Genomic DNA, 17994 nt, shown 5'->3' on the forward strand with positions numbered 1-17994 from the left:
CTAGACTATAGACTAGACTATAGACTAGACTATAGACTAGACTATAGACTAGACTATAGACTAGACTATAGACTAGACTATAGACTAGACTAGACTATAGACTATAGAGCAGTATATAGTTTAGTCAATTGTCTATAGTCTAGTCTATAGATTAGTAACACGTCTATTATATTATCTAGTTTAAAGTGTAGGGTCTGGTGTAGGCTATAGTCTTGTTAGACTATTCTATAGTTTAGTATCAGGGTAGACCATAGACTAACTATTTTTAGAATATTTCAAAATATGATAATACAAGTTACATTCTGTTACAATTTGAGTACCTTTGAATCATTCTGAATTGTGGATATTGCAATATAGTTTTTTGCTACAGGATTCTTTTTAAAAATTATAGAAAAAAACTGTCAACTAAATTTGTTTGCTTTAATGTATTTGTAGGTGTATATTTATTATAAATGTGTGTATAAGTTTGATTTTAAATTTTATACAGTAACTGAAAAGTAAGTTTTTACTATATAGTAGTACCACAGTTTTACACTGGAGTGCACTTGTTATATTTTTTGTCATAATCAACCTGCCATGTTATATCACATTCATTTATATAAATGTGATAACATGCTATTATAGCTTAAGTCAAAAATGAAAATTTAACGCTGGTGTACATGTAAGTCCATGTGTTTTCAAGGACATTTCATAAGAAATTCCTAGTCCATAATAATTTTTTTTTTAGTGGAAAAGTTCATAAATTTTAACGCAATATATCTTTTAAATCTACTTTAGCGGTTATAACTTAAGAACAAATATACATATATGGTTATTTTTTTTTTGTGTACTTTGCATGTTATATATTTCCAACTAACCAACCAAACATCCAAATATACATCCAAACTATTCATTCATCCTTGTATGCTATTCATTTATACATTCATTTAACGTTATCGCTGTGTTCAACAACATCGTCATCGCCATCATGGCAAACAGCATCATCATCAGCGCAGTAAATATATACAAAAATATGTATATACGTACATAACTACATATACATATGTATCCTAGTTATTTATGTATGTATTATATGTACATTGTACATATTAATGTATAATCCAAGTTTTTTTTTGCATTGGGTTATATGTTCAATTTAATAATACCCTACCCAAATGGGATTTACATAAAAGAAAAAATTTATTTTTGGTTTTTAGCATTATTTCCTTTCTTTTGTATATAAATTAGTCAAATCTATTTGTTGTAAATATATACTAAGCTTAGAAGCATGTTATCGATATTTAAAATAGGAACGATAAGTAAATGTCCTTGACCTAGTTTCCGTGTAATATTATTGAATTACTTGAGATGAGTTGTTAAGTCAAATGATGATTCAAAAATTTTGTTTACAGTTTTTGTTTTTTTGTTTGTATTGTAAAATTTTACTTTGTTACAAGAAGTTTCAAATGATAAAGTTTTGGGATACATAAATTTAAAGGGAGATCAACTTAATAGAATATAGATTTATGTATTTAAATATTTGGATCAAATATTTTTATATATTTTAATTAAATTATCCTTCTACAACATTTGGAGAGATGACGTTAAATTTGGTTATTTGATTAAAGGATATTGATCGTAGAACTAGCTGATCTGCATTCCTTCTTTGAGATATTTAAGTCAATTTAGTTTTTTATCCAGCCTTTTAAAGATCCAATGAATGAAAATAGCACATTTTTTTAGATCACCACTCGAAGGATGATCCCTTCGCATACAATGGATTGTGATTGAACTATTGAAATAGAATAAGCCAGTGAGAATAGAGGGAGTAGTTTTTTTTAAACAGTCGATTACAATTTCATTACATCAGAAGAAGCAATGATATTAGGATAAAGAACAAATCCAATGGTCTATTGACTACAAATTACCTCTCTGAACTAATTGTCCTACAATAGCATGTATCGGAATGGCAAATGTTATCTTACAAAGGTTCGAAAGATCGACATACATAAATAAAATGTAATTTAAAAAATATAGAACATCATCTTGTAGTTCTCCCGAAAGATCCCATCTGCAACACCTTATATAGAGTAGTTGCTGAGAAACATGAATATTAATAAAGGGAAGTAGTTACCGACATCAAATCATTTAGTTTTAAAATAGCTGGAGCAAATACTTTACTTTCTCCAAAATGATGAATGGAATAAATTCATATCTGTTATAGAAGGTCTAGTAAATCTGATTTAGAGAGGACACTGAGACTGATTTACAAACATATACTATTTAAATCAAAATACTTGAAAAGAGAATAGTTCACCACACTTTAAAGTAATTAAGAAACATCAGTAAAGTATAATATGTAGAGCTGAATTTCAGAGATGTTTTCTCCTCGTTTTTTTGGGAATTGCCATTACATTGGAAAAACATTTTCGAAAAAATATGCAAGCTGACAAATTTTTAATACTTTTCTAAATGATTGAGCCTCAGAAATGGACAAAAGTGGCACTTTACTAAATTTCAGTGCACAATGTCTCAAATAATGGATGTGATGTATAAACTATATAAGGTCTAATTCGGCTATACCGAATCTTATACACCCTTTACCATGGTGTATTTAAAAAAGACATTCAGTACCAAAAAGTCCTCTTTTACACCACTTTCTTCGGGCTGAACGTGCTTAAATTCATGTTTCTACATTCAATATTATAGAAAATTCAAAAGAGTACCGAAAAAGTACTCAAAAGTTTCCTTTTATGGGTTCTCACCTAATTCAGACTCTACATACTTAATTTCATATTTCTAGGTTCAATATTATAGAAAATTCAAAAAGTACCTTTTGCAGAACGAAAAGGACCAAAAAATCCCCATTGATTTGTTTTCGTTTAATCCGGGCTCTACATACTTAATTTCATGTTTCTGAGTTCATTATTATAGAAAAGTCAAAAAGTACCTTTTGAAAAACGAAAAAGTACCAAAAAGTTCCCTTTTATGTGTTCTCATCTAATTTCGAATCAACATATTTAATTTCATGTTCCTAGGTTCAATATCATATAATATACAAAGAGTACCTTTTGAAAAACGAAAGAGTACCAAAAAGTTCCCTTTTATGGGTTCTCACCTAATTCAGACTCTACATATTTAATTTCATGTTTCTAGGTTCAATATTATAGAAAATTCAAAAAGTACCTTTTGCAGAACGAAAAAGTACCAAAAAGTTCACATTTTCCGGTTCTCATCTAATTTCATATTTCTAGGTTCAATATTAGAGAAAATTCAAAAAGTACCTTTTAAAAAACGAAAAAGTACCAAAAAGTTCCATTTTATGTCTTTTTACTTAAGTCAGGCTCCACATAATTAATTTCATGTTTCTAGCCAATAACAACACACGAGTGCTGCTCTCTCTTTGCTACTCTGACTCTGCTGCTCCCGCTCTGTCTTGTTTTTATAAACAAGAGTACAATAACTAAATTTACCGTATGATTATGTATTTTGTTTTTGTTTTTTGCAGTTTCTGTCTGAGCATGAAAAAAATCTCAATTTTTGATGAAATTTTTAGAGGTTGTCTCGGATTTTTGCTCATATATCCGGTATTTATGGACCGATTTTGCTGATTTTAAATAGAGATCTTCTCGAAAGCATGTCTAACAGAATTATTGAAGATTTGGATCTCGCCGATATCTGGGTTTCTCTAAAAGCTGATTTTAACAAACATACAGACGGACAGACAGACAGACAGACAGACAGACAGTCAGACAGACGGACATATCTTAATCAACTCCGCTACCTATAAGGATTCAGAATATATATATTATAAAAATTACAAACGGAATGACAAACTTATATATACCCTTCTCATGGTGAAGGTAAAGGGAATAATAATTAAGGGCATAAAAAGTTGAAGCTATTTAATAGCATCGAAAGATTTCGACTTGTTGTGACAACTTTTTACCCCTATACTAAAACCATAAGCTCCCTCCATATCTGTGTTATTTTTTCACATATACATTGAAGAGTTTATATATTTAATACTTAAAAAAGATGTCGTTTTTGTTTCGTATGCAGTAAACACAAGAGCTTGTACAAATTAAGTTAAAAGCTGTTCAAATGGTTGATGTGATGTACTAGAGTTAGTTGTAAGTGTCTAATGAGTATCCCCAGCAAAATGTATAAAAGAAAATTTTGTATATAAAACTACTAAGGTTATTGGATGTAAAATAGTTTTGAATATTTGAAAATTATTGAACATTTAAACCTACACTATATGGTCCAAATTTTTTACTGGGTTGTTTGTAAATGCAAAATTAACAGCAATATTATATTTACGTTAGTATTTGTCATGTTAAAATTTAAACCTGACCTAAAAACCTTTCATGGTATTGTACATTTTTTTCCATTCTACCATTTTTTTTTTTTTTTTTGAAAGGATAACCATTTTGTATACAACCATACCCACATCCATTTGTATTTGAAGGCTTTATATTAAATTAAGCTATTTAAGCCTAAATCTACTTATATGTAACATGTTGTAATAAACTTGTTGAAATTAATATCGCTGGTTTTTAATAGAGTCGTATAAGTAGGTGTTGTTAAAAAATCTAGTAATTTTTTTTCAAATATTATCACGCAATGCCAAGGTTAAGTATGAAGCAATGAAGAAAATAATTATCTTATTACAATAAAATTCTTATGAAGAGACATTGAGAATTGCATAAGATTAGTAGTTGTTAGTTTAAATCATGCTTGAGGTCTATAAATGCATTTGATTTATAATTAAGAATGAGCTCTACTGCAAAATAAACTTTGAACTTTTGCCACAATATAAATGCGAAATGTTTTTTAATAATTTTTTTTTAAATATAAAATAAAAATAAACTTTAAATCAAGGATTTTAAACCTTTTCTTTCAACAAAAAAGCTTTTATTTTAATAGAATGAAATTGTTTACAGAATTTAATTTTCATTTTTAATCATTAAGTTCAATTTTGAAAACCAACCAGGTGTCTTAAGCAAATATTTATTTCCACTAAAATTAACACACATTCATTTATAAATAAACAATTATTAAGCAAATATTGAACTTCTATGTATGTTGAAGTGAACAATTTAATTTACCTGCTCATTTGTTAACATAAAATTATATAAATTATTTCATTAACCCAAAGAAATGAAATAAGTAATAAACTTAAATCTGTAAAAGATATTAAACTGATTTATTCGTTTCTCTCTCTTCATTATCATTTAATTAGAAAAATGTATAATAAAAACAACTTATGCATTAGACATTTATATATATTAATATATTTATTTATATATTATCTAATGTTTATATAACTTATAAACATATACAAAAAATGTAGGAGTATAAACACAAGAATCATTAAATAATAACTAAAAGCTTTTAACATTTAATATTATTTAGCCAGAATTATTTTCTACGCAATATTTTTGTCTTATATATTAACAATCATTAAAGTAAATAATATATTTAAGAAAACAAAGATTTATGTTAAAAAATTCTGCTACATGATTTCATGGAAAATCAAAAAAGAACATAAAGTCGGTCACTGCAAACCGTATGATACTTTATACGAGTGATTATGTTAAAAATCTTGTTAATTTTTAAGAATAGTTTAGTCTAGTCTATAATATAGTCTATAGTCTAGTCTATAGTCTGGCCTATAGTCTAGACTATACTCTAGTCTATAGTCTAGACTATAGTCTAGTCTTTACTCTAGTCCATCGTCTAGTCCAAAGTCTAGTCTATAGTCTAGTCTTTAGTTAAGTCTTTAGTCTATAGTATAGTCTATATTCTAGTCTATAGTCTAGTCTATAGTCTAGTCTATAGTCTAGTCTATAGTCTAGTCTATAGTCTAGTCTATAGTCTACTCTATAGTCTAGTCTATAGTCTAGTCTATAGTCTAGTCTATAGTCTAGTCTATAGTCTAGTCTATAGTCTAGTCTATAGTCTAGTCTATAGTCTAGTCTATAGTCTAGTCTATAGTCTAGTCTATAGTCTAGTCTATAGTCTTGTCTATAGTCTTGTGATTAGCCTTGTCTCTAGTCTATGCTTGAGTCTAGTCTACAGCTTTGTCTATATAATAGTAAATTGTCTTGTCTTTTGTCTAATCTTTAGTCAAAAAAATAGTCTATTCTATAACGTAATCTTAAGCCTTTATATCCATATTCGACTTTATATAATTAAGTGTTTATATTAGTCTTACATCTAGTCCTTGGTATAGTCTAAATTCTTGTCTAAATTCCAGTCTGCGATCTAGCTTTTATATAAAAATTTTCCGTTTCGACGACTGTATTTCTTTTTTCTTCTCATAACTTTAGACCATTCTAATTGAATTTTGTTCTAGAATAAATGTGTACATAACATAACTATATAAATTAAATATTCTGAGAAAATCAAGTAAACTAAACATATGTCTGTTATATGTGTATGTATTATGTATTAGAAAAATAAATTTAATATATGTGTATATTGAATAAATAAAAAAACTAAAACTGAAAGTTGCCACAGTTTATAAAATAATTAAATGGACATAAAATAACAAGGTAATTTTTTTATGAATTATTTACCGTTTTAAATAATGTTTGATATTTGTCACAAAATATGGACGTAAATGAAATATTTCAGAAAAATTAAGTTTTATTCGGTGCCCATATGACCCTAGAGTTTATATTAAGAAAACTTGGTTAGTGTAAAGCATAATCATATCTTCTTATTCGTACTGATTTTTTTTTGCCACAAGAAAAAATTTTAACCTCTTCGTATTAAGTTTCTTTATATGGTTCAACTATACGTATAATCTATATTTGTATTATAATATATATCATACGCATTAATTAACTTGTGATGGTTATGTCATGGCGAATTAAAAATTACATTATTAAATTAATATAATTCTCTTAATCTATCGTAAGAAATATCATTATGATATCAAGTTTTAATAACAAATTATCTTGAAAACGAAAATATTTTAAACAATTATTTTGCCTTAATTTGAAATGTATCTTTAATTATATTACTTACTGTAAAAATACATAAGTAAACATGTACTTTTATATAGGTATATATACATGTGTGTAGTACTCATTAATCATATATAAACTAAATACAATGTTTAGCTAGTGTAAATATGTAAACATTATTATTTAACTATAAATAAATACTTATGTATATTATGTACATATAAACAAACTTAATTTATTTGACATGTTAATACCAAATATTTATATACTAAATCTTTAATGAATTTTTCTGTTTTTTTTTCTCTCTCTTTTCTTCCTGTATTTCTTTCGGTATATTCTCAAATATACTTGCCTGACCGCAACGGAAATGGTTTAATGTTTAATGTCTCCGCAAACATTTGGCATACGGCAACGATAACTCCTTTATGCATTTATGTTTAAAACACATATAAAACCGCAACTACAAAACAACAAAAACCTTTATGTGTTTGTGCATACCTGAATATAATTGGGGATTTAAACATATGTTTGTGTGTGTTTGTATATTTATGTATGCATTATCCTTTGGTTGTTTAATAACTGTTTGCATGTGTTTGGCTGGTGTATGTTTTTATTAATAAATGTGGACAATTAATACAATGTAAACAATGGTCGAAAAATAAACCAAATACAAATAAAACAATAACAACAACAAAATGGAAAATCTACATCTACTATAATTATAATTAAACAAACGATAACAACAATACTAAAAAATGTCAACTTGAACCGCATTAAAACCAATGAATTTTCACAACAAAAAACAAAAACAAATTGATTATTAAAATACGCAAAATTATACAAAAATATATGCATGTGTGCGTGCATGCGTGCGTGCTTATATGTTTGTGTATAAACAACCTGGATAATGGAAAATGTTTCGCCTATAAATAAATAAAACATATAAATAAAATAATCTCTTCTTAATATTATTTCCCCTGGCGACGTAATATTTTGTTGTATTAACTGGTTAAACACAAACAAAATCTTTAACACAAAATCCTGGCACGTGTGGTCATGTTATTTAACAACGACAACAACAATAACATCAACTACATTAACAATACCAACAAATACCATTTAAAATTAAAACATACGATTTCCCTTAAAACTATTATCAATGGCCTTAATTAAATTTATTTTTAAATTAAACAAAAAAATAATAAAATTCATTGATTCATTATTTTGAATAACAAAATATGTTGTTGCTGTTGTTATTTTCCAATAATATCCTCACTGATGTTAATAATGATGTTGCTGTTGACAATAATTATATTGCTGCTGATGTTATTTTGATAATAATTCGCCATAAAACTGCTGGCTGGTTTTGTCTATGAATACTGTTTATAATGACTTTAATAACAAACTAAATGACAATAATATTATAAAATACGTATACGTTTTGTTATTTTGCAACAAAAACCATCACCACCACCTTTAACTATAAACTGCTATTTCCTGTTGCTGTTGTTTGAAATTTACTACACCTGCTGGTATTTTCATATTAAAAACACGATCTGATATTGCTGATGCTGATGTTTTTGCTGTTATCAACACTAACTCCTGCTCTTATCATTCCTCATTGTATGCTGCTTGTCATTACAACAACATTATTATTATGCCATCCTGCGGCTGACTGGCTGATTGTCCCTGTCCACTGTGTGAATAATATATATTATTCTTTTTCATAGTAAAAACAAAAGATGTTGAAGCTGTAGAGGGTAAATCAGTGTCACTACCATGCCCCATATCGGCGCCATTGGATGATGTTTATATGGTACTTTGGTTTCGTGATAATGCCGGCATACCATTATACAGGTAAATTCAGTTTTGTTTATTAATATTTAGTTTGTTTTTTTTTTTTTTTGGTTGTTGTTCACTATTTTATATTTTCGGCTTTAATATTGTCCAGGAGAAAGGTATACAATATATTATTGATTTTCTTTTTGGGGAAAATTTTACAACAGCTTGTGTTTTTCAAATGACAACATATTACACCATTTTTAATATTTGCAGACGATACTATAGATTAGGGAACCAGACTATATGTAGTTAGTTCAGACTACTATAGAGAAAACGGCTATCCAGAGTATAAAGAAGAAATTATAATACAGAACAGACTAAAGAGTATACTTAAGCTAAGACTACGTACATACAACCTATTATTTATTCAGTTATAGATCAAAATAGAGACGAAATTATATACTTTTGATGAACATATACTTTTGACTACACTTGACTATAGACTAAATTAGCCTATAGACTAGACTATAGACTAGACTATAGACTAGACTATAGACTAGACTATAGACTAGACTATAGACTAGACTATAGACTAGACTATAGACTAGACTATAGACTAGACTATAGACTAGACTATAGACTAGATTATAGACTAGACTATAGACTATACTATAGACTAGACTATAGACTAGACTATAGACTAGACTATAGACTAGACTATAGACTAGACTATATACTAGACTATAGACTAGACTATATACTAGACTATAGACTACAGTACTTCTTCTAGGAGTAAATGACCATTTTATAGTCCCGACAGACTAAAAGTACTGGTGGCACTTCTTTTCCCGGAATTGCAATAACATCACCATTGATTCTTGTATCAAGGTGACTAAATAGAATTATAAGTTTTAGAATCCATTGCTCGCTATTTGTTTTAACATTGGAAATGGTTTAATAAATTTATATTTTGTCCCTTTAAAAAGTAGGTGGGGAGTGAAATGTTTCTATCTAAATTTACTCTGATGACCGGAGCACGACATGAATAGTAATATTAAAAATATTCTAAACATAAATATTGTTATTTAAGCAATAACAAAATCATTAGCATTAGTTTAAATTGTATACAGTTTTTATTTTTCCTTTTTTGATTTTCAATAACACCAGCAGTATAATGGACCAGTTTGTTATTGAACATATCAATAGCATGTCAGCGACAGATAAACGGTTTTGCATAATTAAGGGACAGATAAAATTCAATAGTCCTATTAGGGTTTAAGTTAAATGCTATAACATTATGTAGACTATAAAATGTAGTTAGGGTTCGAAATATTGTGGGTAGAAAACAGAAAGGGAAAATAAATTATATTTTAGATATAACAAAATTTTGAAAATTATAAATTTCAAAAGGAACATAAAGCTTAATTTTAATATTTCTGTGTAATTAATTATGCTCTTTTTGGAAATTGTTATTTGTAACGTTATTAAAATTAGCAATTAGTAAGTAATTAAGCAGAAATTAAAGTGTCAATAAAATATTACTTTTATGATATTTATTAAGATACTTTTAGCAACCATTCCACAGCAAAAATCATTCAATCAATTGTAATCGCTTATTCATGCATAGAAAAAGAAAACCATAAATAAATGCCTTTAATTACATTTTGAGTACTTTTTGTCTTAAACATGAAAAATGTACACAAAAATAAATGAAAATAATAAAAAGGAGAAACAAAAACCATAATCTTATAATCTTTAAATACCCCTTTTTATACTTTAGTGGAAAAACACAAGGAAAAGTGGCAAATTAATTTAAACAAAAAAAGAAACAAATATAAAAGAATAACCTTGCAGTTCTGAGGAAGAATAGTTTTGAGGACTAGTTGAACACAAAAATTTTAAAAAATTTATTGTTTATAGAATAATCAACTTACAGCAATTTAATTTTCATTATTCTAAATTTTCACTTAGAATTAACAAAGTCCAAGAACTGACGGGTAATATAAATTATTTTAATTGCATATAAAACAACTACAATATATTCAATAATGAAAAAGGGCATAAAAACTTATAGAAACCTAAAGAAGGAGTCGCTGCAGAAAACAAACACGAAAATTAAACATAATTCATATGACCACAGACTTAACTATTAATTAACTAAAAATCATGTATTATTTTATTGTTTTATGTTTTTGTGTTGTTGTGTTTTTTTTCCTTTCGACCATTAATCAAACATACAAAACCTAATATTTATACAATCGTCAAGAGTTTGAGTTATAAAGCTTAAATAGAAAACGAAATATTTATATAAATTAGAAAATAGTTAAAATAAAAATGTATAAATTGTTATTATTCGCATTTAAACGAAATTTATACAAAATAATATAGAAAAGTCAGTAGCAGCTATAGACAATATAAATTGTAATAATAAATGTTATTTTGACACGTTTAGAAAAATATGTATATTGTGTAAAAAAAGATGGCAGGCAGGCAGGTAGGTGTGAGTGTTAGAAATGGTTTTTTATAAAGTTGTGTAGTTTTCACATTTTTAAGAGTTTTTTATGTAGACACGAAAGTATTATTGTGATACCTTTAGGGCAGAAAGTAGTTATTATGTTTTTATACCCTACACCACTTAGTGGGGAGGGTATTATGCGCTTGTGCTGAAGTTTGTAACACCCAAAAATATTAGTCCTAGACCCACCTTAAAGTATACCAATCGCCTCAGAATCACTTTTTGAGTCCGTCCGTCCTATGTCCGTCTGTCCGTCTGTCCGTCTGTCCGTCCGTCTGTCTGTCTGTCTGTGTGTCCATGTAAACTTTGCGCGCACGCTACAGGTCGCAATTTTCAAGATAATTTGTTGAAATTTGGCACATACTCTTTTTTTGGTTCAAGGACGATCACTATTGAAAATGGTTGAAATCGGTCCATTATTTCTCCTAGCCCCCATACAACCGTACCCCCGAATCGGGCCTTTAGGCTCATAAGTACGTCAAATGTTTTATAATGTCAACGAAAATCAGCAAAAATTAGTTTTATAGAGCAATAATTGACAATACTAATTTTTATTGTGATCGGGCCTCATTTGACCTTAGCCACCATACAGACTCCACCTTCAGAAAATGACTTGAAGGTGAAAATTAACTTATAATTACTTATAAAACGATTAAAATCTACATAAATGACTTTGTAGTAGACGTAAATTCATTTACCAAAATTTATAAGGATAGGTCCATATTTACTCCTTCTCCCCTATGAGCCCTCTTGTAGAAAATCTCTTTTTTTGTCAATAATAAGTAAAAATATTCCACAATAAAACAAATTAAATTATTTATTTAAAAAAAAAAATTAAAAATTATGGTCGGCAATGTCCGACTATAAATTCATACTTATTACTAATTTTTATTACTCCTAGTAAATGATTTTATGAATGTTACTTAAGAAACCAAATATTGCATAAAAAACGAATTAAAGACTTTCTTGACATAAACTTTGAAAAATTGAAAATTTTAATGAAATTTTAATAAAATAAAATATGACTTTGGTTGTGCAGGAGATTCTCTTGTTTTCACGAGAGACTAAATTAGTTCTAAACTAACATCCTTGTCTAGAGTAACAACCGTTTCCCCGGTTGTATTGTGTTTCGAGATAATATACCGATTAAATAGCGAAGGTGATCACTCCGGGGTAAAGTTGTTGGTTTTATTAGTTAGTTAGTTCATTTCCAATATTTCCAGGAGAACCGTCAAAAGGATAGTCAGAGAACTTTCTCTAGATAACTACTTGCATTACTCTACGAATTTACCATATTTTTAGAACAAAGCTTGGCCACTTAGAATGTTCAAGATACATTGCTTTTTGTTGTTAGGCTGTGCCAAATGTTTAGAACGAAGCTCGGTCACTTAGAATGTTCAAGATACATCGCTTCTTGTTGTTAGGCTGTAAGAGTAGAAGAACGAAACAATTTGAAGACTGTTTATAAGTAGGAAGGAAATTATAATGTATACATATGCCTTGAACCCGTCCTACTAAGTACTTGGACTCAGCAGAGATTTAAGCTTAGAGGGTAAAAGAACGGGATAATGTGTGTATATTCCTTGACCGCATCCCTCAAAGAATTAAGCATTAGATCAAGTTTTTAAGTAATAGGTATTAATAAAAACTTCTATCTTTGGATCGCTTTGCTTTACTTAACGCATTTATCATTAAACTTTTTGAATAAAGTTTATGACATATCACTTTGAATTGTTGGGATTTGAGTGTATAAAAACGGGACAATGAAAGATGACGGTACTGCTCCTGAAGATATATCATAATATATACGTATCCCTTAGCTCTATTTGTCAGAGAAATAAGCACCAGGACAAGTTTTAAGTTTTATAGACCCCGGCAAAACTTTTCATTACCATGTATGTGGTTAAAATGCTTAAATCTACTTACATAATAGCATTTTAAGTCATTGTTTCAACAAGGTGGAAGCGAGTACTTACTACAATCACTTACAAGTAATTAGAAAAATCAGTCAATATAAATCGTGCGAATACACGTATACATCTTCTATATCTTTACACAGAAAGTAGTTATATAACACATTATTAATAAGACGTTATTAAAGTACTTTTACGTAATAAGAACGACAAAAAGTACTCATTGAAAAGTATGTTAATGGGTAAGTGGTTACAATTTCAAGTCATTACCAAGTTTCTGCTGTTAATAGTGTGGCCGATCAGTATGTTAAAGTTGTATTGATGTATGTTAATGTTCATCAGCATAAATATAAAAGGCTTAGCCTCAGGTGGATATATCTGGGAAACGAAGATTATTAACTTTAATAACTTCATATTGTCTTATCTGTCTCCATGTGACAAAATTCAATTAGGTAGAATATATAAATGTTTGCAAAGTTAACAACGTCCCTATCATCCCTTCCAATTTGATAGAAAAGGGATCGAACTGTAAACCATATCTTTTTTGCTTCTAAAATCAAGTTCCTTAACTGATCTACTGTCTCAATCGACAGATCGAACTGTATATAACTTACTATTCAAGTTTCTATATTAGTGTTATTCTTATCTAATTAAGTCCTTTGTGTTGTCTATCTTAAAATCATGTGCCAAATTTCATTGAATTACAAGGTTTGATTACAAGGTTTACAAGCCCTATTGAGGGGTTCAGTTGTATGGGGCTAGGTGAAATAATGAACCTATGTAAACCATTGTCATCAGACTTCGTCTACGGTAACATAAAAGATCTTGTGCCAAATTTCATTGAATTATCTTCAAAATTGCGAACTGTAGTTTGATTACAAGGTTTACAAGCCCTATTGAGAGGTTTAGTTGTATGGGGGCTAGGTGAAATAATGGACCGATCTTAAACATTTTCAACAGGCTTTCTTCGTGGGACAATAGAAGATCATGTACCAAATTTTATTGAATTGCCTTCAAAATTGCGACCTGTAGTTTGATTACAAGGTTACGCTACGGACGGACGGACGGATGGACAGACGGACGGACATTGCTAAATCTGAGCCGATTAGTATACTTTAAGGTGGCTATAGGACCAATATTATTGTGCGTTACAAACATCAGCACAAACCCAATATACCATCCCCACTAAAGTGGTGTAAAATTTAACTTACTACAAAAACCACACTTTAACAAATTGCTGTCGTAGTGTTTAAAAAAAATAAATTACCAACTTAACCATTTAATTTTTTTTATACGCAACATACGTTGTCGTAATTATGATTATACTACCTCAGACATTGTGCTACTATCACCGTTGATAATAAATGACATTTTACCACCACCATGATTTGTACAAACAAGAAAAATGAATTAACAAGAACGGCTTAACCTCTCACATTTCAACTTATCAAACGCGATGAAAACAACAAGCAACAACAACTACTGGTAAAATATCTATAGACACAAAGTTGCAGGGCTTCTCTTTCGACTAGGACAATAATATTTATTATAATTGTATGCGAATAGCAGGCAACAGGAATGTAAATTTTGCTTTTGTTTATTGTGAATACAATACTAGCATTTGTATTGCTGAGAGAACGCAGAACGTTGTAGGACCGACCAATTAATGTTGAATAATGGGGCGTGCTTAAGGTGAGTTTGTTTTTAATTTCGATCAAGATCAACATGCATTATTATAGTTGCTGTGGTTGTTGTCCATGTTGTTGGGTTTGTGATTTTAGTTGAAAGGGTCTTTGTACGATAGCTGGTAGGAAATCTTATAAGATTTATAGGTAATAAAAATCACAGCAGGATTTTTGGCAAATATATTTGTATAACTGCAGACTAATTAACATATTTAAAGAGAAAATTTTGCTTAAGTTTTCTTAATAAAAATTGTTTCACAATTATTTTAAAATCAATAATTCTCTTCAGAAATATATCTTTTATCAAGGTTTTTAAAATTTTATATTAAACGTCAATATACATATATTTCATAGCTGCAGATTCAATAATGTAAAACTGATCCCTTAAGCATCAAGTATATACAAAAATAAACCATCTACAACAATTTCTCAGAAACACCACAGAGATTTATTTTAAAATGTCGAAAAAAACATTAATAAACTCTTTATTACATGAATAAAAATAAACTCTCCTTGACTGAAATTAACTTAAAAATATTTTTCTTATTGTTTTTTTAATAAAAATAGAATTTTCCACAAAGCAAAAATTTCTAATTTTAACACATTAAATTCCCTAGATTCATACAAACTCATGATGAAAAAGTTTATTTATAAAATATTTAAATATTTTTACAAATATAAAAAAAGACCGCATTGTTTTCCAATGAAATTCCTGACAGCCTAGACCTCAGAAAAATGTCTCTCATTCCCCATTAATATAGAACAATTGCTTACAAATATGATTATGTATATCCGTTTGCCCTCACCATGTGTATTATGTTAAGCGGAAATTACACTACAACCCATTTTATACTAAAACTGTTCATTTATATTATGTGAAAAATCCTTAGCATAACCCAAACTATAAGCGTAACAACAATATCCTTGTGTATGCTTATACATATTTGTACATACATCTATATATGTATGTATGTATTTCTATACGATTTGGATAATATTAAACCTTCATTCATACTCGCATTGTTTTTGTTTAAAAATGCCTAAAAATTCACAATAATTTAAATTCACAGAAAGGGGTTTTATTCGTTGTTTTGTTAGCCCTCTTTAGCAAAATAGCACGCAAATAACAGTCATGTTTCCTTGTTGGTATTCATACAACATACTAAAATAGCTATGTACATTAGACCTGCCCCAGGATAAAAAACTTGGATTAAAATTATCTTTATTTTTCATATTATTCTAATTTTTGTACTACTGCAGTAGTAGTGGTGAAAATGATAATTACACAATGATCCCTTAAAAACTCTTTTTTGAAGAGTTAAAAATCTATAAGTTGTCAGAAGCTTCCCTATTACATCATGTCTGTGTATATGTAATTTGTAGAGTGTGTAACTTTAATACTTATTCATAATATAAGATCCCTTGAAAACACATGTAACTAAATATAAAGCATAACTTAATTTTTGTTATTGTATGAATATGAGTAGTTGTTGGTGTATTTTTTTCAGCCGCTGCTATTTTCATATTTACAACACAATTTACGTATTTTGGCCTTCTACTTCTGATGCAAAATTTTAAAGTTATAGAGTTGCTAAAGCAAAAAAGGTTTTTCCCATCTTCATTAAATTATTAATCATAGGAAACGCTAACATTATAAATAAATAATTCTGCCTCGTTTGAATACACATATTTTAGTTCAGTTATAGTTCTAGTTCAGTTCTAGTTCAGTTCTAGTTCAGTTCTAGTTCAGTTCTAGTTCAGTTCTAGTTCAGTTCTAGTTCAGTTCTAGTTCAGTTCTAGTTCAGTTCTAGTTCAGTTCTAGTTCAGTTCTAGTTCAGTTCTAGTTCAGTTCTAGTTCAGTTCTAGTTCAGTTCTAGTTCAGTTCTAGTTCAGTTCTAGTTCAGTTCTAGTTCAGTTCTAGTTTAGTTTTAGTTCAGTTCTAGATTAATATCTTGCAAATGCTTTTCTATAAAAAAACGTCCCTTTATATAAGAAACTCTTCCTAAGGACATTTTTCTCTAAAAATATTTTCGATATATAATAGAAAGTAATTAATATCATAAAAATGTGAACGACGTGTCCTTGAAGAACTTCCTTCAACAGGTATTATTTACTGTAACTCACTTTAACTACCAGAGACCAAAAACATAATATTCTTTATACATACGCGTACATGCTTATATATAATATAAATTAATTAGTTCCCATTAACTCATTTATGTCAATATACTTACACATCTAATGATGGCAACCCTTATAAAATTTTATTCATTAAATACGTTGGTTAAAAACATTTTCCGATAGACATAGTCGCTGTTCTTGATAAACATACCCCGGCAATGAGTAGGCGTTTAGTGTACTCATGTTCCCATGTAGAAATGTATACAAGTATTTTCCCTATTTTGAAACATTAATATGACTACAACCACTATCATTGCCACTACATATACAAATATACACATAGTATGTGTCTATATTTTCATGCTGAATACTACTTGTTATGTTTGTATGTATGTACCTACATACATATATTCTAACTTAAAATACATACTACTTAGAAGGCTGTTGCTCCTTCATTTACCGTTTTGTAGCCTTTTTGATAACAAACGTATTGTTCTTGTACTTTGAAGCATAAATACATACATACATACATACATTCATACATATGCACACGCAGAGATACAGGAAACTTATGTACGTATAAGTGATGTATGTTTTAAAATACTTTACGTATACGTAAGTAGATGTGTTCTCAAACACAGAAGTTTACATATGTGGGTGTTTGTTAGCAGTAGTAGTATGTATGTTTATATTTGTAGTCGTATGTCTACACGGTAACAACTTAATTGCATGTAAATCCTTAGTTGTTAACCCAATTTAGTGTTGTTTTTTTTTTCTAGATTCTTCTTACCCCTCTACTTATTCGTTTTCTTTCACTCTTCCGTATTTTGAAACATGAATACAAGTATACTTGGCTGCTTTATTGTTGTCCATCCATTTAAATCAGACGTTGAAGTATTTTTTGTTTAATATCTTTTTCAACTTTAGTTTATTTTTAAAGGATTCGCTTAATTGTCAGCTCTTTAAATGGAAAAACATTTTGTTTTAACTACAAACACTAGAAAGTATATAGTAGAGACATT

At 28.7% G+C, this 17994-nt stretch overlaps 1 protein-coding gene across 1 annotated transcript in view; it reads left to right on the forward strand.

The window, feature by feature from the left end:
* Positions 1-8680: 8680 nt before the first annotated feature.
* LOC111684770 overlaps positions 8681-17994 on the forward strand; it is a 37921-nt gene continuing 28607 nt past the window's right edge. The window contains exon 1 of the mRNA XM_046955663.1: positions 8681-8813. Coding sequence (XP_046811619.1) covers positions 8770-8813 — 44 coding nt within the window. The 5' untranslated portion in view covers positions 8681-8769. The remainder of the gene's footprint in view (positions 8814-17994) is intronic.

The sequence above is a fragment of the Lucilia cuprina genome, chromosome 2 (assembly GCF_022045245.1).
Source record: "Lucilia cuprina isolate Lc7/37 chromosome 2, ASM2204524v1, whole genome shotgun sequence".
Taxonomy (NCBI): Eukaryota; Metazoa; Arthropoda; class Insecta; order Diptera; family Calliphoridae; genus Lucilia; species Lucilia cuprina.